Source organism: Rhipicephalus microplus, chromosome 9 (assembly GCF_043290135.1).
Source record: "Rhipicephalus microplus isolate Deutch F79 chromosome 9, USDA_Rmic, whole genome shotgun sequence".
In the NCBI taxonomy this organism is placed as follows: domain Eukaryota; kingdom Metazoa; phylum Arthropoda; class Arachnida; order Ixodida; family Ixodidae; genus Rhipicephalus; species Rhipicephalus microplus.
Window position 1 is genome coordinate 97982473 of NC_134708.1, and position 20921 is coordinate 98003393.

The 20921-nt window shown below is 47.3% G+C and overlaps 2 protein-coding genes across 2 annotated transcripts in view; both read left to right on the forward strand.

Moving 5' to 3' along the window:
• Window positions 1–20921, forward strand: part of LOC142771427 (uncharacterized) — a 75180-nt gene that overhangs the window by 11344 nt on the left and 42915 nt on the right. The gene's annotated exons all lie outside the window — the stretch shown is intronic.
• On the forward strand, window positions 755–19930 carry LOC142772127 (uncharacterized). The gene is made up of 4 exons (XM_075874257.1): window positions 755–833; window positions 2503–2794; window positions 4284–4419; window positions 19744–19930. The coding sequence occupies exons 1-4, from the start codon at window positions 755–757 to the stop codon at window positions 19924–19926; spliced, it is 690 nt and encodes a 229-aa protein (XP_075730372.1). The 3' UTR covers window positions 19927–19930.

Sequence of the window (20921 nt, forward strand, 5' to 3'; positions counted from 1 at the left end):
CTAAATGCCAGGAATCCCAAGATAAGATCTCATTCACCGAAAACAACACTTGCCACACAAACACTACGGGAAACAAGGCCCTCTTCTCTGACACGACAAAGTGTCCCACCACTATTTCAGGGGAACATAACTTTCCAACCCAGCCTTTCGTTGAATGTGACATTCATGACGGAATCATAGCACCAGTATCTACTAAGGAAGTTGCAGGCATACTACCTATAACACACACACTATGTTTTTGACAATCATGATAGGAAGCGGGATAGTTCACAGAGCCGGGGACTGGTCGGCGACCTTACCTCCTCCGGCTGCACCGCCTAGTTTCTCGACCGTGGTAGAGGTGTTGAACAGCGCCGTGGTGACGGCGAACTGTGTGGGTGACTGGTTGGTGACGTAAGCCCACGGTCTGATGCTGGCGGGTCTCTCCTCTTGAAATGGCGGAAGGAATTCCTGAGTGACGAGCCTGTGGTGTTTGGCGCACGATGTTCTGCCGGCCAATGATTCTAGTTAATGGCTTCGTCATAGTTCGGCCAAGTTGGTGGCGAGCCATAGCTAGTCTGGCAGCGAAGATGACAAAAAAAAGAGATCTGTCTTATGACACCACAGCTCTAGCAGAAAGGTGGTGGGCGACCGACGTTGTAGACTTCGCGATAAGCTTTGGGACGCTGCGAATAGTATACTCGATTTTCTAAGTGCCGATTAGTGATTGCACCCATATAGGCCCGTTATTAATGCATCACGTCGTCGCAAAGACATGGTGGTGCTATCGCAGGTGATCGACATGACTCTCTACCTATGGTCTATGGTCGACAGCGACGAATTGGCTGATGTGGGTTCGTGAGATTCCATGACTAAAAGCGCAACCAAACTGTTCGGCGTTCACGGCTTTGTTGCATCCCACGAGCTCCACGCTAACAATTTGCCTTTCAGCAGCCGCAAGGTCTAAATGGACACTGTTGCTGTCCTCATCTCTTGCAACCGTCACTACATTAACTAACCTGATGACCTTTCACGTAATCCCACCTAGCTTTAAGGTCTCAAATACGCGGCTATGCTTGATAACATCCACTAAGGAATCGATACTCTCCTTCCTCATTGATTGATATGCGTGGTCTAACGTTCCAGAACCACCGTAAGATTATGAGAGGCGCCATAGGTGAAGGTTTTCAAAATTTCGACCACCTGGGGTTCTTTGACGTGCACCCGAATTATAGCACACGAGCCTACAGCATTTCCGCCTCCATCGAAAATGCTGCAGCCCCAGCCGACATTCGTTCGTGCGATCTGCAGGTAAGCAGCTGAGTACCTTGGCCACTAGACCACCGTGGTGGGGATCTCCTTCCTGATCAAGTAGATTGGAGGATTTTTTAACCAGTTGAGGTTGAAAAAGGCTTATTAACATGACAATCCATTATCAGGTAATGATGGCGTCGGTATGCTGTGACAATTGATATCTTCCTCCTCTTCTACTTTCTCTGCTAATACCCGCCTCAGTATGTTTTTTTTTGTTACGTGAAAGTAAATTTTCAGACGCGTATATTGAATTGCAGTGCATAGTATGTCAGTTCAAGTATAGGAGGTAATTGAAATATTGTGGTTTGGTGCAAGATAAACCACTGCCTCGAACATGCACAGCATTCAGCCGAGCGCAGCGCGCACGTACGGATGAGCCCACGTTGATTGCGGTGACCCTGTAGCAGCAGCTTCTGTCCTGCTATAACACTTCGGCACGAGTTCCGTGACGAGAAAAGCATGGAACGACTCTGGTTTATTGCGAAGCAGTTGATCAGCGAGGCCTGTCCTCTGTCACGCCGTAGCCACCGTTGACGATGATGGCGATAACGAAAAACAAGCGCGTTCCAGACCACACAGTCTTTCTACCATCACGGCTTGACTGTCCCAACGTGGGAGCGGCCCGCTGCAGGTTGAGTCATGCTCCTCAGAACTTAAAATAAAGTTTCGCATCCATTCATCTATCATGCACAGCACATGCAATGCACTCACTATACGCCATGACGATTACGCTGATGACAATGAATATTACGCAATATATGTCATCTTGATAACATCTACGATGCCTTTAGTACGGCTGGGAACAACGAAAAACCTCAAAGAAATGTGCACAGACCTCATGTTTGCGGCTTAACGCTAAACCCAAGAAGACAATACGGTGATAAAGAACGAAAAATAAAATTCACAACTCAACATATTGTACCATTCATGGCCAATAAACATTGTACGCAACTCTACACCACTCTGTCACTCATTTACGTGCGTTGTGGTCAGTGTCATGGGTGATTAACGGTAACACCGAACGCTCCCAATGCTTTTCCCACTCCTCATCATCAACTTCGTGGATTTGACGTGATTTAGTTTTGCTTGTCATGAATAACCAACTCACCTTCGCTCCCTCTCCTTACTTTTCCATATATTCCATACTAGCTACTTCTCAGAATCCATCCATGTGATGTGTTCAAATCTCTCCATCGTCAACGCTTCCAGCTGCCTCCACGAGCGCAGAGAGCGATGGTGCTGATTTCGACGGTTGTAGAAGTGGTGACAGCCATGAGGGGTTCGAACGTTTTTGCACGTGGGAGCCCGAGGTTAAACGCTGCTGGATCACGTCAGACTTGGACCTGTGGAACCGCATCCTTGCCCGCAACTGCATCGAATTGCGAGAGCATAAGTGGGGCGAGTTCTCGCTCAAGGGCTACCAGTGGCCCGAACAGAAACCAGCATTGCGGGACATGCTTCGTGCTTCATTGCTCATCCATATTTTGCTTCGACAACACAGGTATTGTGAACCTATTTATACTATATGTATTTCAGCAAGAGATATCAGAAACCGATATTCATTTTACTGTAGCTGTCGCTGCATTTTGCCGTATTTCGTTGTCACGTGCCTAGAAAAAGTTAGAATAAGCCACCAGATGTAGAGCGGCCTGTACCAGTAAGTTAGTTTCCTTTGGCAGGAGTCACTTTGCCAAGTGCGATGCCTCTTTTTCTCTCCTGCTTATTTGACAGGTTTTATTAAGGTCCCAACTTTACGAAAGTGTCAATGCATCCTTATGTGCAACCAACCACGTCGCGGTTCAGAAAAGCCAGATGACTTTCGGCGACATTGGTTCTGGCCTCCCCTTACCACCGCACATGTGGTATCTTGCGTAGATACCTACACACAGCCAAGCTACGAAACGCTACCGCACCCTTAATAAATTACCCAAATACCCTCTTGGTTGGGTTAAAGAGGCTGTCTGCTGTAACGGCCACTCGTTCTTTATACAGATAGCAACGACCCGTCAGAGCAGGCCGTCTTGATTGCTCTAGCAACACTGCAGACCAACTAGACCAATGAGAGAATCTACTCCTCGTTTATCCAGAGATTGCTTGTACTCGAGAACCTATTCAAAAAGGAAGCAGCTGATCCAATCTTTTTAGGGTATGACTTATGAAGCAGAGCCGAACACCTTCAATAAATAATACATTATTATTTATTGTCCAGTCATCCTGAGTCGAGAACCTCACTGACCTTAGCCGCACAATCAACATGGTCAGTCAACGTTTCCAAGTCGACAAGGCCCGAGCTGAACAGCGACACCTCACACTGATCTAACGTGTGCGTTGGTTTCATTTCCGTGTTTATTGGCTTTGAGCAGTCTAGGGTAAGGCAACATTGTGTCGGTTTTTCCAATACCAGGGCAGGTAGGTTGATAAACCCTGCTTCAACAGTTTGCATAAAAACCCCAGGTTTAAAACTAGTTTTAGGGGCGAAGTTCCTTATGGCGTCACCAGTTCGTCTCCCGTTATGGTTTGCAACCACCGGTGGCACATACCCCTTTGTAACCTTCGGTAGGCCATACCCGAGAGAGCGGGTATGTGCCACCGACAATAGACATTTAGGGGCGAAGCTCTTTAAGCCATGGGTCATGCGTCCTCCATGTATGTAGTAGGTAGCCACCTCTTGTTTAGTTCTCGGAATGTCCACTAGATGGGGATACTTGTACACAATCAGTATATGATGGATAGGGACAGACAGTATATGGACAGTATATGGACAGACAGATGGATTCATGGTTGGACGGAGGGACGGATGTACGAATGGACGTACAGACTCTTCGCCCCACACATCATCATTCAGTCCATGGATATGCAGTTTATTTTTTGCAATAGCTGGACGTCACTTTCCCGTAGTTCAGAGCTATGTAAGGCACTTCATCAGTACCGATATTATCATTCATATCATACACCTTTTGAGTCCTGACTAAGCCCTTGATGTTCTACAGGTGCGTGACACACATTTTCTTGGATATGTCGGTAACGACCATCGAGAGGTACATCCTGTGGCACGCAATCAAGACTGGTGCAGGGGGTGTCGCGCGATTTGACTGCCGGCCCAGCTTCACCGATATCGGCAGCCTGGTAAGCACTGAGGAATGCCGCAAGGCCATCGTTATTTTGCATCGTTATTTCGAGGAGCTGGCTCATTGAGTTTGCTGGTGGGTGGCGTAAATTATCGTCAAGCAAAGTACAGGCACCGCGATACCATGCTTTATTGGTTTGTTTCATTGTTTTGCTGGTTTTTATACAGAGAACCGAGTCAGTATATACAACGTTTGGGGGTAGCTGAAATTGAAAACCTTATAGCAAACAGGGAACACACTGTGAATCGTAGCTGCCTTTCAAAACATGGTTTTATAGTAATGGGTCTAAAAGGTAATGGACGTTCATTGCAGGGAGCTCTTACATATATGTTTAATAAAGAACAGTTGGCCCCGTATTTGCATGTTACACTGCAAATGTCGTCGAAAGACTATAGTCTTGAGTCTGGAGAGAGTACACAAGATGTTTATTTGATGTTCTGCGAAAAAACAAATCGGTGAATGGTATTCTGGAGGCGCTGCGTTAGAGTGCCTCGCTTGTGCAGCGGAGGCGAACGAGCGCATAAAGTCACGTCACACGTGAGACATGAGCGCTATCTGGCAGTTATCTTAGAAAACGAAGCGCGCGTGCCCTGCGCGCTCATCTCAGGGGTGATAAGGTGTAAAACGCAAGGCGACGGGTAGGTGCCACCACCGTGTCGTCTTAGCAAAGCGTTGGAAACACTTGCCTTTTCGAGAAAGCGTTGCCTGGTCAGCGCAACGTCATAAACGCTATGGTCCTGAAAATTACTTAAGTATCCTTTTCCTCGTAAGAGACACATATACATAATATTGACGTGTTGTTATGGTGCCTCGAATAGGCACAATAAGTACTTTATAATTGATAATCACACAAGTATGAACGCTGAATCGTGAGCGATATTGGTGGGCGCTGCGGATGGGGTCGGAAATTCGGAGTATCATTTGGCCACTTTGGGGCCGTTTAGGGTACCGTTAAGGGCGGGCAAACAGGCATATGTGCAGACAGACAGACGGACACACAGACCGAAATTTTCGCGTCGAAGGTCTCCAAAAAAGACTTTCATCTTTAAAAGCAATTTTTACAAGACCTCAGGGCCCGTGAAACGTGAAAAATTGGAGCATCATGGCGTTCTGTCCTCTACGTAGGTATGAGCAATGGTTACAAAGCCCCCCTTCCCCGTTTGGGGGGGGGGGAGGAGCTTTAACTCCTCAAAACATATATTGTCGGTTTGTGTATTTGTTTGACAATATCTGCATGCATCGGGACTGTAACTGTCCCTGCGAACTATATTGTACTGTCCCTGAAAAAATAATGGAGCATGAATTATTAACAACTATGAATGCAAGTAGCTGTCACTAGTGGGCCTTCGATGGCTGCATTTTTGTAAGTCCACCAGCAGCGAGTTTCTCACTTGGCACGAGGTCACCGATATCTGTTGCTTATAACACACTATTTTAAGGCAAAAACCTTCAATTCCTTTTGATTTCAGGAACTGGCTGCATCCATCCGTGCCCAGGATGCTATAACACGCAACCTCAGAGGGTCCCCGCACGTGCAGTAGCTTCTGCTTAGGTTTTTTCAACATGAAGCACCACCCTTAAAAGCTTTTAGGTGTGCTTAGCATCCTTTAGGCTAACGTTTCAAGCGCACATTCCTTAAAGATATTGATAACAAAATCCAAGCTCCAATAGAAGGCTCTTTGATAGATCACAGCGCGTTATAAGCATAGGGGCCGCATTGTTACACTTCGCTGCTTAATCATTTGTACGAAATGCTTCAGTGGTGTGAGTATGAAGGCCTGTCCCCCTTACACCCTTTCAGCAACTGCATGATGGTATAGCGGCACGCCTGGCAAAGCTTCTTCATCAGACGTGTCGTTGCAGTGGTCTAGTTACCAGGATGGCTCCCTTTGGCATGCGTCGTCCCCTGTAGCCCGGCCACAATCCGCCTATTCATGCAAGAAGGGAGACGCGCGCAACACGTTCCATTCTGACCAATCCCATCTTTATGGGCACTGGCTTTGGCCGAACAAACTTTTTAAATTACTGAAAGTCGTTCTGTTTTTTTTTCTTTTTAAGTGTGAATACACTTTATAAGCGACCCCAAACCATCCACCGCCGTCGGCGGCGTCCGCAGTCTTCTCTCTATCTTTAAAAGAAAGAGGACTTGGCGGGACGCAGCGCGACGCTCCACCGAATAAGCCACGGACGCGACGCTGATAGTCCCCCTCCCCCTTTGCTCGCTCCTCCGCTCTCCTCGCTCGCTGCAGCTACGCGCGCACCCCTCTCTCTCGCGCGCCCGCCTTCTCTCTGTCTCCCGTCGAGAGCGGGTCGTGCGATGGATGTCCCGGAGGCAACGCTACCCTCTGGATATAAGGCGCGTTGCTGACACCGATATCAGCGTCGCCAACGGATTTTAACTTTACTCCCCCTCATAGCATCACCCCGTGCATTCGCACTTAACCATGTTCACCCTCGGGGAAATGATTGGGAGTTTTTTTTATGAAAACTGGCGTAATTTGATGTTTTTACCTCAACAAGCGGGCTTTTTTTTAATACGAAGCATTTCTTAGCAAACTTCGGTGACTTAGCAAACTTCGGGGATATCTATCTATCTATCTATCTATCTATCTATCTATCTATCTATCTATCTATCCGTCTATCCGTCCGTCTGTCTATCTATCTATCTATCTATCTATCTATCTATCTATCTATCTATCTATCTATCTATCTATCTATCTATCTATCTATCTATCTATCTATCTATCTATCTGTCTGTCTGTCTGTCTGTCTGTCTGTCTGTCTGTCTGTCTGTCTGTCTGTCTGTCTGTCTGTCTGTCTGTCTGTCTGTCTAGCCACCTATGACTTTCAACTATCCTGGCCGTTTAGTTAATGGTATCAATACCAAATTTGCTATGGCATAACATCACTGTATGACGAGCATAATTGACCTATCATAACATGACTATCATGAATGTATGTCATGAATGTCATGATTTACATTTCATGGTCTTGCTGCTCTTGCGGTGGTTTCGTTCACATGACATGTTGCGAAATTGGCATAGTATGACATTACTGCATGGCAAAGACAAGTGACAGACCCTAACGTGGAAGTCATGACATGCATGTCATGGAAGTAATGGGTCGTTATTACACACCACGCTCATGGTACGCTCGCAGTCGTTTCGCTAGCTTAACATACACAAAATTAGGTGTTACGGGATGAATGCATGACGAAGGTATACGACTGGTGCAAACACGATAGTCATGAGATGCATGTCATGGAACAACATGACTACATGCTATGGTCATGATGCGCTCGCGGCCGTTTCGCTGGCATCACATGTAGCAAATTTGTTATTACGGGACGTGAATGGATGACACATGTAAATGACACGTACAAGTGATAATCAAGACATGTATTTCTTGTAAAAACATGACTATATGCCACACTCATAATGCGCTGTGGCTGTACCGCTTGCTTCACATATACCAAACTTGGTATTACGTCACGTGAATGGATGACAAAGGTATGTGACTGGTGCAGACATGCTAATTATCAGATGCGTGTGATGTAAGAACATGACTACATGCCACAGTCTAGGTGCCAATGCACTTCGACTTGACCAGGCTCGCGTGCGTGCCGGCGTTCTTTTCGTGGCGTCACGCCGGCGATGCTATGCCAGGCGCCGATCGCGCCGCGCTGCGTTGCTTTGGCGCATGCGCGTTTGTGCACGTCCGGTGTCCCTCCGTCACGAAGCTAGGCAGACGCGGTGCTGTCCGGGTACCGTCATCGGTGCGAAATGCAGCATGTTGCATTTTGCGCCGGTTGCCGACTGGCCTTGTCGACAGACGCTGGTCGCGCCCGCGTTTTGCTAGCGTAGTGTCGCTGCACCCAGCGTGCGCGCGCGTCAACGTTACGTGCGCTTGCCGCCGTTTAGCTAGCTTCACACATACAAAGTTTTGTCTTATGGAATATGAATGGATGACGCAGATATGTGACTGGTGCAAACATAACAATTATGAGGTGCGTGTCATGTCCACATGACCACATGCCGCACTCATGATGCACTCGCGGCCGTTTCGCTAGCTCCACATTACTAAATTTCGTATTGCATGACGTGAGTAGACGACAAAGGTAAATAACACGTCCAAGCATGATAATCATGATATGCGTGTCATGAACATCATGACTACATGCAACGCTCATAACATGCTCACGGCCGTCTCACAAGCTTCACTTATACCGAATTTAGCATCGGGTGACGTGAATAGACGACGAAAGTAAATGAAACGTTTAAACGTTATAATCATGACATGGAAGTGATCTCATGACATGGAAGTCATGACAGTCGTAAAGTTGGGCTGACCGTACAGTGACATATCAACCATGCTCATCTACGGTTCGAACATCATCGATTTGCACTGTACGTGGAATTTGTCAGTATTATTTATTTATTTATTTATTTATTTATTTATTTATTTATTTATTTATTTATTTATTTATTATTTTGGACATCTCCCCACAATGCCCACGAAGGGGGCGTAAGCAGAGAGTGTCTCCTGATTTGGCCCTCTGTTCGTGGGGCACCTCGGGCATGGACAGCGAAACAGTACATATTGTGAGGAGGTTTATGAGTCGTTTAAGACAGCGACGAGACAGCGTGAACAACTGTCCAGCGATCGGCACAGCAACGAACCGAAGCACGAGCAGAGAGAGCCGGGCGTTGGCGATGCTGCTCGCTGCAGGCACATCTTCTTCTTCACAATCGCCCCCGCTGAAAAAGGAGCCATCCTGGCGACTTAAGAAGTTTCAGGCAGAGGCTCATGGTACGGTTTCAGTCGGGAAACATGGACGATGTCACGTGAACGCCGGCGCATGTCGTCCGATCGGGAAACTGGTTCAATTAGAAAATTAACTGGAGATGTTTTCTCCAAAACGGTGTAAGGCCCCTCGTATCGGGGGACAAGTTTCGAGGAGAGTCCCGGTGTTTGGTGTGGGATGGCAAGCCACACAAGAGACCCTGGGGCATAGATGAGATCCGGAAGAGAGGTGCTACGGGTTTCTTTCTGGCGTTGTTGCTCTTCTGAGGTGAACGCACGGGCGAGCTGGCGGCACTCTTCGGCTTGTCTAGCAGCATCGGAGATAGGTGGACACTCGGAAGCATCAGGACGGTAAGGAAGTAGGGTATCAATTGTATGGGAAGGCTCGCGTCCGTAAAGAAGAAAGAAAGGTGAGAATCCCGTGGTGGTTTGTATTGCGGTGTTATACGCGAACGTGACGTATGCGAGAACACGGTCCCAGTTGCTATGATCAGATGCCACGTACATTGAGAGCATATCACCTAGCGTGCGGTTGAACCGTTCTGTTAGTCCGTTAGTCTGCGGGTGGTATGCTGTTGTTTTCCGATGAATGACGTGGCATTCCGAAAGCAGAGTTTCGACGACCTCGGAAAGGAAAGCGCGGCCTCTGTCACTAAGGAGCTCTCGAGGTGCACCATGTCGAAGGATAAAGCGTTGCAAAATGAAAGAGGCGACATCCTGAGCTGTAGCGCTCGGCAAAGCGGCTGTTTCGGCGTAGCGTGTCAGGTGGTCAACCGCCACTATAATTCACCGATTACCATCTGGTGTCAATGGAAGGGGACCGTAGAGGTCAACGCCGACGCGATCAAATGGCTTGGCAGGGCATGGAAGTGGCTGCAATGCGCCAGTCGCACGTGGCAGTGTTGATTTACGTCGCTGGCAGTCAGGACAGCACTGCACGAATTTACGTACAAAATTGTACATGCCGCGCCAGTAGTAGCGATGGTGAAGGCGTTCATATGTTTTGAACACTCCGGCGTGGCCACATTGCGGATCGTCGTGAAGGGAGGCACATACTTGCGATCGTAAAGTGCGTGGAATGACCAGCAATCACCGGCGGCCATCGGGAGCGTAGTTGCGTCGATGAAGAAGTTGATCGCGGATGGCGAAATGGAAAGCTTGACGTCGGAGGGATCGAGATACTGGAAGGTTGGGCGTGCCAGATAAATATTCGATAAGAGAGGCGATCCACGGGTCACGACGTTGTTCGGTGGCAATCGAGTCGAGATTTAGCGATGACAAGGTCTGGAGGCAAGTGTTTCCGCACGTCTGGTCTGGTGGTAAAGGTGAGCGGGACAGAGCATCAGCGTCAGAGTGTTTGCGTCCGCAGCGGTATACGACGCGAATGTCGTACTCCTGGATGCGGAGTGCTCATCGCGCAAGGCGGCCAGAAGGGTCTTTCAACGTGGAGAGCCAGCAAAGCGCGAGGTGATCAGTTACTAGATCGAACGGGCGGCCGTATAAGTACGGCCGGAACTTTCCAAGCGCCCACACCAGAGCCAAACACTCTTTTTCTGTCACGCTGTAATTAGTTTCGGCTTTCGTCAGAGTGCGGCTAGCGTAGGCTACAACGTATTCTGAATAGCCGGGCTTTCGTTGAGCGAGGACCGCGCCTAGCCCGACGCCGCTGGCGTCGGTGTGCACTTCGGTAGGAGCCGTCGGGTCGAAGTGGCGAAGAATAGGTGGGGAAGTGAGCAGACGGCGCAGAGTAGTGAAGGCAACGTCACATGCAGGGGACCAGGAGGTGAGGTTCACGTCACCGCGAAGAAGCTGGGTTAACGGTGACATGATAGATGCAAAATTGCGAACAAAGCGCCGGAAATAAGAGCATAGGCCTACAAAACTGCGAAGTTCTTTCATGGTCGTCGGCTTGGGAAATTCTGCGACTGCTCGAAGTTTTGCTGGGTCTGGTAATACGCCGTGCTTGGACACGATGTGGCCTAGGATGACGAGCTCGCGTGCAGCGAAGCGGCATTTTTTCAGGTTAAGCTGGAGACCAGCGTTGGTCAGGCAACTCAAAACGTGCCTGAGGCGAAGGAGGTGCGTAGGAAAGTCATGGGAGAAAACCACGACATCGTCGAGGTAACAGAGGCACATATTCCATTTGAGGCCACATAGCGTATTATCCATAAGACGTTCAAACGTGGCAGGCGCGTTACAAAGCCCAAAGGGCATGACGTTAAATTCATATAGTCCGTCTGGTGTAATAAATGCCGTTTTTTGGCGATCGGCTTCTGCCATTGGGACCTGCCAGTAGCCAGACCGCAAATCTAGCGACGAGAAAAATTCCGCTCCGTGAAGGGTGTCATTGGCGTCATCAATGCGCGGCAAAGGATAGACGTCCTTGCGGGTTATCTTATTCAAACGACGATAGTCCACGCAAAATCGAATAGATCCGTCTTTCTTACGCACCAGGACGACGGGAGACGCCCAGGGACGGTGAGATGGTCGAATGACGTCTCTACGAAGCATATCTTCGACTTGATCGTTGATGACGCGGCGCTCTTCAGCGGAGACACGGTATGGTCTTTGACGCAGTGGCTGGTGTAGGCCGGTGTCAACATGATGTTTGACTTGTGATGTGCGGCCCAGTTGAGGTTGCGACACATCGAACGAACTCCTGAACTCATGCAGAAGATCCAGCAGGTCGGCGTGTTCGGTGGGAGTGAGAGTGTCGGCGATGGCGCTGGAAAACGTATCATTGGATGACTCCCCGAGTGCCGACAGTGCTTTTGGGTGGTCGCAGTAGTCGTCCGGGACATCAAACAAAAACGAAGGGTCGAGATCCTGCACGCGGCCGAGACATTCCCCCGCAAGCAATGTGACAGGTGTGGAAAGCGGATTGCTTACGAACATGTTGCTTCTTCCGGCGGCAAGGTCAATTGTTGCGAAAGGCAGCGGCAAAGCTCGACGACATTTGAAGATATCGGAAGGCATAAAAAGAACTGTAGCGTCAGTGTAGGCGTTGCATGAAACGGGAACAAGGGCGCAATTTTCAGGCGGAATATCGGTATCTTCATGAACGAGCAACTTCGGCGGCTGATGAGGAGCGTCCAGTAATGGGACATCACACAAGGGTGAAAACTCAACTTCGGCGCGTGCGCAGTCTATGACGGCATTGTGGCGGGATAGGAAGTCCCACCCGAGGATGACGTCATGCGAACAGACCGGAAGAATAATAAACTCCACGATGTAAAGAATACCTTCGATGGAGATTCTTGCAGTACAGGCTGCGAGAGGCGTTACCTGCTGTGCGCTTGCGGTGTGAAGAGACAGTCCGGAAAGCGGCGTCGTTACTTTGCGTAATAAACGGCAGAGATTAGCGGCAATAACAGAAACAGCGGCGCCAGTGTCCACAAGGGCGAAAGTACAATAACCTTCAACAGTTACTGCGACCACGTTAGCAGGAGAGGAGCGAGGGCTTAGACAGTTCGAAAACGGCGCAGTTCTTGCCTCTTGAACTGCGTTGCTTAGTTTTCCTGGTCGGAGGGTCCGGGCCGGCGACGCATGGGGGAGGGCGATCGCCGACGAGGAGAGGGTGCGCGTTGCGGCTGGAAGTCAAGGTGGTCAGTAGGCGCATAGCGAGGTGGCGAGACGGGCCCGTATTGGACAAAGGGTTGGCTGCCGGGATGCGACGACCGGGCATAGTTGCCGAACGTCTGAGGTCGACGGCGGCAGTAGCGAGCAACGTGTCCGGGAGTGAAGCAAGCGTAGCAAATCGGTCGGTTATCGGGCGTCCTCCAGGGATTGGCGACTGGTGCTGCCGCCCAAGGTGCAGTATAAGCAGCCGGGTGTGCGGGCTGTGAGCGCGTGGTGTAGGGTGGTTGCGGGAGCCTACGTACAGCGTCTGCATATGTGAGTGGCGCGGCTACGGGCTGCATCTCTTGCGAAAAGGCGACAGGAGGAGCCACAGGCTGTGCTGCATACGTTAGGGGCGCGGCCACAGGCTGAACGGCTGGTGGATAGGCGACAGGAGCGCCTACCGGCTGTGCGCCACCAGGGCAGGGACCACGGCTAGGTAGAGGTGGCTCGTAGTGCGCAAGAGGAACAGCTTGTGCAACCTCTTCCGATATAGCAGTGCGAAGCGGGGCAGGTAGACGGGTGGTGGTCTCGTGAGTAAAGGGCACTAGGGAAAGTTGGCGGGCGACTTCCTCACGGACGAAGGCTCGGACTTGCTGGAGCAATGGTGAATTGTCCGGCATGGAGTCGAAACTGGACAGCGACTCACCACCAGGCTTAGGCTGCCTAGTCAGAGTGCGTTGCTTTTTCAACTCGTCGTAGCTCTGACACAAGCTGACGACTTCAGAAACTGTGCTTGGATTCCTTGCCAAGAGCATTTGAAATGCGCCGTCGTCGATGCCCTTCATGATGTTTTTCACCTTGTCAGATTTGGGCATGGTGTCATTCACACGTCGACAAAGGTCGACGACGTCCTCAATATAGCTGGTAAAGGTCTCGCCAGTCTGCTGAGAACGGACGCGCAGGCGCTGTTCAGCCCTCTGCTTGCGGACAGCCGGCCGACCGAACACTTCAGCACATGACGTCTTGAAGACGCTCCATGTGGGGATGTTGTGTTTGTGGTTATTAAACCACAATTCGGCGACGCCAGTGAGATAAAATATCACGTGGCCCAGCTTGTCGGCTTCATCCCATTTATTGTTGGCGCTCACCAGTTCGTAGTGCTCGAGCCAGTCTTCGACGTCGGTCCCATCTGCACCGCTGAAGACCTTCGGCTCCCGTAGCGTAGGATGGCCAGGGCAGTTCAACTGGAGCGGAGGCGTCGATGTAGTGGCGTTGGCAGTCATGACAGGTGGTAGCGTGCGGCTTCGCAGCTCCAGGGTGTAGCGACGGGGATTAACAGCACCTTCCACCAAATGTGAGGAGGTTTATGAGTCGTTTAAGACAGCGACGAGACAGCAACCGTCCAGCGATCGGCACAGCAACGAACCGAAGCACGAGCCGAGAGAGCCGGGCGTTGGCGATGCTGCTCGCTGCAGGCACATCTTCTTCTTCACAATATAAATATTCAACAAAACACAAATAATAAATAAACGAGGAACACTACAAAATGCAAGAAAATGACTGCTATGCATTCAAACAAAGCTGTCCCTTAGCTATAAATACGGAGCTTACTATGAACACTAATATTATACATTGAAATGCATACAAATTGAGTGACTTATTTTGAAAAAACAATGATTACAATAAATTACATTACCCATCTTCAGCACGTTCACCCTAAAAGTTGGTTTAGAATATTACTTGTGTAATTCGCTTCCTGAATGTTGTAATGTTTAAGTCTCCCTAGCGTATTCAATTACTTCAGGAGTTTTTTTGCCAAGTAGAAAAATTGGTAATCAACTGACTCTATGGCATAGTTAGTCCGACACATCGGCCCCACTAACGCAACAGTTCGCAGATTATATCTAATATCTCTACTTAGGCATTAATAAAAAAACCTGATAGTTACTCTTCATTTTTATACAGATTAACATGGCTAGTTTAGAATTAGAATCAGAATTTATTATTAAAGTTTTGGTACAAGTGACAGGTATTTAGTATACAGTAATAGTTCCCATAGTCAAGAGACTGTATGGGAACCTCCTGTACGAAAGAAATGAGGTAATAAACACTTTAGAACAACACTAGCGTAAGATATCAATAAAAACAGAAAATGTAGTAAAAAATATCCGAACTGAATGCATGAAATAGTAAAAGATAACATATCGTATCAAAGTGAAAAGTACAAGAAAATAACAGAAAGAAAAAGCGATGTAACAGTTTACCAGTCTTTATCAAAAAACAAAAAATAAAAAAGCACACATCAATTAAACCAAACAATTCTCATGGTTCGTGTGTTCCTATAATATTAGTTTGTTTACCATAACTACTACATATGCTGAGTAAAAAAAGTTGTTGTATAGTAATACCCAAATTTCAATAAACAACAACTTTTTTTTCAGAAGACAGAAAATGGTAGGGGGAAGTTTTTTACCAAGGAGTCTAATTAAAAAAATTCCTAGGTTCTATTCAGTGAGTTCAGTAAGATTAAGGATGTTATTCACGTGTAGTAGACATTTAGCAATGGAAAGATGTGAGCTGGGTGTAATTATTCTAATGGCATGAACGTGGACATCCTGAAGAGACGAATTATGACTATAATAGGTATTTCACCAATATAATATACAATAGGTAAAATGAGAATGAACGAAAGAGTGATAGAGGCAGTAATGTTGTGCGTGAAAAGTAAGGGTGCGTTTTGACCAAGACTCGTGTACCATATGCTACTTTATTTCTTTATGTCAGCAATATGCCCCTGATATTTTAATTTACTATCTAGAAGGGGTCAGAGGAAGGAAGAGCATCAACTAGGAGAGTGGAGGCCAAAAGTGACATTTGGTGCTGATTTTAGATTTCGCTGGTGTAAAGTGAAAACGAAAAACTTGCTTTTACATGCATTAATAGATAACATGTTTGTACTACACAACTTTAAAATTTTTCTAAATCAGCATTCAAAATGTTTACAGGACATTAGATGTCCTTATGAGAAGTGAATATGGTGGTATCACCGGCGTACAAAATGCATTGTGATGAAGACAGACAATTTAGTAAATAATTAAATCAAAAACAGTAGTGGCCCCAAAATGAAGCCTTGGGGCACACCAATGTTAGTATATTGCTGTCGGGAATGAACGTTGGAAATGGAAACAACTTGAACTCTGTTATATAAGTGGTTCTTAGCAGTGATAGAGCAGGGCCGCAAATGACTATGAACTCCAGTTTAGTGAACAGAATATTAAGATTTATGTTGTCAAATGCTTTTGTTAGACCAATGAATATTGAGGGAACAAGACATCCTCCGTCAATTATTTTTAGTGGATCAGTAAGATGAACAAGCGCCATCTCTGTTGAGTAACCATGGCGAAACCAAACTTGGAAAGATATTAAACTTGGAAAGGTATTTTGTTGGCGATGTTTCAATGAGTTGCTCGATAGCTTTTCCAAAGAATGGTAAAATACAAATGGGTGAGTAGTTATTAAGTGCGAAGCATTTGTCAGCGAACTTCGGCGACTTTGAGCGTATCTATCTATCTATCCGCTTACGTTTCGGTGTTCTCATGGTCACCCCCCTAACTTGGCGTGAACCAAAATTATCGTGGGAGGGTAAGATGGTTTGACGAATATGACGCACTGGTCAACCCATGAATAATGTCACAATCTCGTCGTGCACATCATCAAACACTTCCCGCCAGACAGTGGCACATACCCACGGGCGGGTAACCGCTGCTGCTATGCGGGTATGTGCCACAGGTGATTGACACTTAGTACCTACCCAGGAACGACGAGAACATGCATCGGCAATTTTAGCGCGCTAGCGTAAAGAAGCACCCGACATCGGTAGCGTCGACCCGACAAATGTAAAGTATAAATTTCAAGGTCCCACCTGGAATCGAACCCAAGTATTCTGTGTGGCAATGAGGTATCTTACCGCAAAGCTACGCCAGTTCTCAAAATTACTTTTCGAACAGACGCTAATGTTCGTGAAACATCGACAGTGGCTGCAGTGCTGCCTACCCAATTTTAAAATCGTTACATATGTGCTCCTTTGATGCAGCCGTCACGTCGGGTTAACGTCTATTGTGGGTAGTTGCCATGCGCTGAGGTTGATTTATGTATCATCGCCCAGGGCCAGCATCCTCGCAAGCATCAGCGCTTCATATCAGCTTCTGAAGTTGCTAATACGCACGTCCGAGTTGGCATTGGTGCGCAAGTGCTAACTGGTTATATAAACATCTGCAACTCTTCCACATATATCTGTGCGGGCAACATTTGTACATATGATTTGTGTCATTTCGAGGCGTGTCGCTCAATAAAAAAATTTTAACACGGCCACCTTTTCTCCGCATGCTTCGCATAACGTCGATTCCCCGGTATGTGGGATCTGCCAATTTTTTTTAATAATGATTTGTCCCTCTTTTTACATACGGTTATCACTTTGACACGCTTTAATTCACAAGAAAATACACCAATCTTGAACATTAAATGATTATTAAATGAAAGTACGTCCGATATTATATGCATAATACAATTTATGTTAGCAAAATAGATGTTATCTATGCCAGCACTATTCATTTTTAGATTACGAATAACAGCAGTTATTTCATCCGGGGTCGTAGGAAATAAAAAAAATTCCGCCATATCCAGGAAGTGAATGATGATGAGTGGGCGAAGCTCCGGAGGTAAACCTGGTAAACCATGAATCCTCTGTACATTTTGTCGACTCGATTTTATTACATCGCTCCCCCTAGCGTACGTCGCCGCACTAAGTCGAACGATTGCCTTCAACCAATGACACGCGCCATATGTGACATCATTCCTATTTTATAAGATCTCGCGTCTTTCATCAACTACAAGTACCGCTTTCTAGTTTATAACATCTTGCATCTTTTCATCATCAGGTACAAGTACCACCATCTAGTAAACACTACAAGAACTGAACGAGAGGTGGCTACATACAGGAGACGGTACCGCCATCTAGTGAACACTGCAAGAACTAAACTAGAGGTGGCTACATACAGGGGACGGTACCACCATCTAGTGAACACTGCAAGAACTAAACTAGAGGTGGCTACATACAGGCTACAGGGGACGCACAGCCCACGCCCTAAGGAGCTTCGCCTCTAAAAGAATGAGCGAAGTAGGCGAGAATTGTTGATGGCTTCTGTAGGAGAATTGGAATTTTCAGGGAAGAAGTCGCAAAAAACGTCAGCTAGGGCAGAAACTGAATCACGTTCTACTCCATCAATTAGAATTCGACGTACGTCTTGCCTCAAGTTCCTGTTTAAAAACAACCTTGTTCCTTATGACAAGTTGTACCTTATAAAATTCTGGGAATTGTAGAAGATTATCCACACTATAAAGAGAAATATAGCAGTCACAATGGCCCCGCCGCGGTGGTCTAGTGGCTAAGGTACTCGGCTGCTGACCCGCAGGTCGCGGGTTCGATTCCCGGCTGCGGCGGCTGCATTTCCGATGGAGGCGGAAATGTTGTAAACCCGTGTGCTCAGATTTGGGCGCACGTTAAAGAACCCCAGGTGGTCGAAATTTCCGGAGCCCTCCACTACGGCGTCTCTCATAATCATATGGTGGTTTTGGGACGTTAAACCCCACAAATCAATCAATCAGCAGTCACAATGGCAGCAATTTGAAAGGCGTGATGCAAAAAACACACTCGTTGTTACATTTAGGTTAATGTTGTGCAAACCCAGAGCAACGAAAGTTATTTGGTGTTTTCTGCTTACGCATCTCATCATTGCAGCGATGTATTCCTAGCCCCAGTAATTACAAGTATACAAATACACTCTAAAAGACGCAATAGCTCAAAAAATTCCGAATAGGTTTGGAGACGCTCGACTTCCCAGGGGCCATTTTAGTGACTATATAGTGACTCACTCGCATTCTTGTAATATTGTTTCAGCAGACTTTTTGTTTTAATGCGTTAGCGATGAAATGGACACTCTCGGCTGGATTTCACCGCCGCAGAAAATAATCCAGAAAAACACTCCGGCATGCGGGACCAATCTTCAGGTCTCTGAATCGTGAGTGTAAGGCGTTAACTACTGCGCCACGGAGGAACACGTCCTTCAACGTTTAAACGGCAAGCTATCTATATCTACCACTTACCGCTGCTGACGGGAATCTCGGGGAAACTATCGTGTTGTCAGCAATACCAGCAAGATGGCGCAATGAGCGTGCGTCGCCCCATCGTCACGAAGGCGATGGCACGTGCTCTCAACTCCCAACAACACCTACTAAATTTCAAGGCCGAATGGCTGCCGCAGTGACGTCAGAAGTTGGGGGCCCAGTTACGCCGAGGAAACGGCGGAAAGCCAGTGTTTCGTTCACGTTTTAGGAGAACCAACGCTCTAGCTGTCGCAGCTGCTGCAGCTAGATTGGACCGAATAAAAGATGTGGAGAAAAAAGTCTTACTGAGCATGCTCAGTAAAATAACTGGGCCCCCACCCTCTGGCGTCACTGCGGCAGCCCTTCGGCTTTGAAATATAGTCAGTGTTGATCCCAAGTGTACTTTGCGCCGCGGAAAGGATGTGGGCTACACTCACTCGCGCGCACTTATCTCGTGGTGGGAAGGATCATACTTCTTGGCAGGCTTTCGGCTTTGATTGCAATGATTCTGTGTAGTTACCGAGCGCACAAAGGACACTGCAATTTTTGCGCTGTCACCGTTCGCGAAAAGAACGCGCTTTTAAGGCACAGCGAAGTAACAACTGATACGCTTATTCACATTGATCTGTACCTGTGAGTACGTTTTGTGCGTCATTTGTACGTGAGAAACGCGGGGCACGTTTCCATCTACTTTCCATTCTGCGCGTGACCTTCCAATTTGTTTCTATCACGTTCATTGCTTCACCTTTGCGGCAAAGCTGTGACTTCCTTGTTTGTTTTTGTTTTTTCACCTCAGAAAATGGCGCGTGAGAGGACCGTTTGCTGCGAGGCTATCGCCACAATGACAAACCTGACACTGTTCTGTCTTTCGGACCTCTACATTACCGGCCAAATGGCACGCACTATCGGTGCCTACCTTGAGCGAACGACTGTGCTAACCACCCTGCAGCTAATTATGGTTGTGGTAAGCATGGCGTAACCTAAAAAAAGGCGCTTACCAGCCAATGCTACAAGAACGTTAAGGAGAAGTATCCCAATTACATGGTGGCATATGTTCAGAATAAAATTACTTCTCAAGGATAGTTATAGCATGTATAAATACAGTAGTTATGGGACAAATGCACCTTGTCAAAATAAAGTATTTGGTCATCAGGGTCATTGCTTTCAAGGGTGGGCCCACAGGCCTAAGCTATTGATCTATTAAGTAGCTGATGAAGTACATTGGCCAAAGTATACGTGTTCCAACAATCTTTCACTTAGAAAATATGCAGGGTTCGGAAGGAAGAATAGCAGGGTTTCAACTTCTCTTATGGAACCTAAATTGGTCTGTCCTAAACCTGTCTGTCTGTCTGTCTGTCTGTCTGTCTGTCTGTCTGTCTGTCTGTCTGTCTGTCTGTCTGTCTGTCTGTCTGTCTGTCTGTCTGTCTGTCTGTCTGTCGAGCCACCTACGACATTGAGCTCTCCTAGCTGTTTCAATAACGGTATCGATACCGAAACTTGTATGGCATAACATGACTGTATGAAGAGCATAAGTCACTAGTTATAACATGAAAATCATGACATGTGTCATGAATGTCATGATTTACATTTGATGCTCTTGCTCCTTTTGCGGTGGTTTCGTTGACACCACATGTTGCAAAACTGGTATTGTATTGCATGACTCCATGGCAAACACAAGTGATAGACGGTAACATGCAAATCATGACATGAGTGAGAATTTATTAGAAGGCAGAGAGGTCGGCCTGAGCTAGTTCGCTCTAGCCTGCTACTCTACACAGGGGATAAGGGAAAGGGTAAGGAAAGAGGGATGAAGGGTGTTGATGGGTACAAGAAGAGGTGGTGCGTATGTACAGTAGCCACTTAGCATAGTACCCTACAGTCTAGTTTCTAGTCCAGTGCTTTTTTATAAAGTCTAGAACAGCCTTTGTAGCAGTTTTTCACACTGTTTGGTCGTTCATTGCTGACAATATGTGG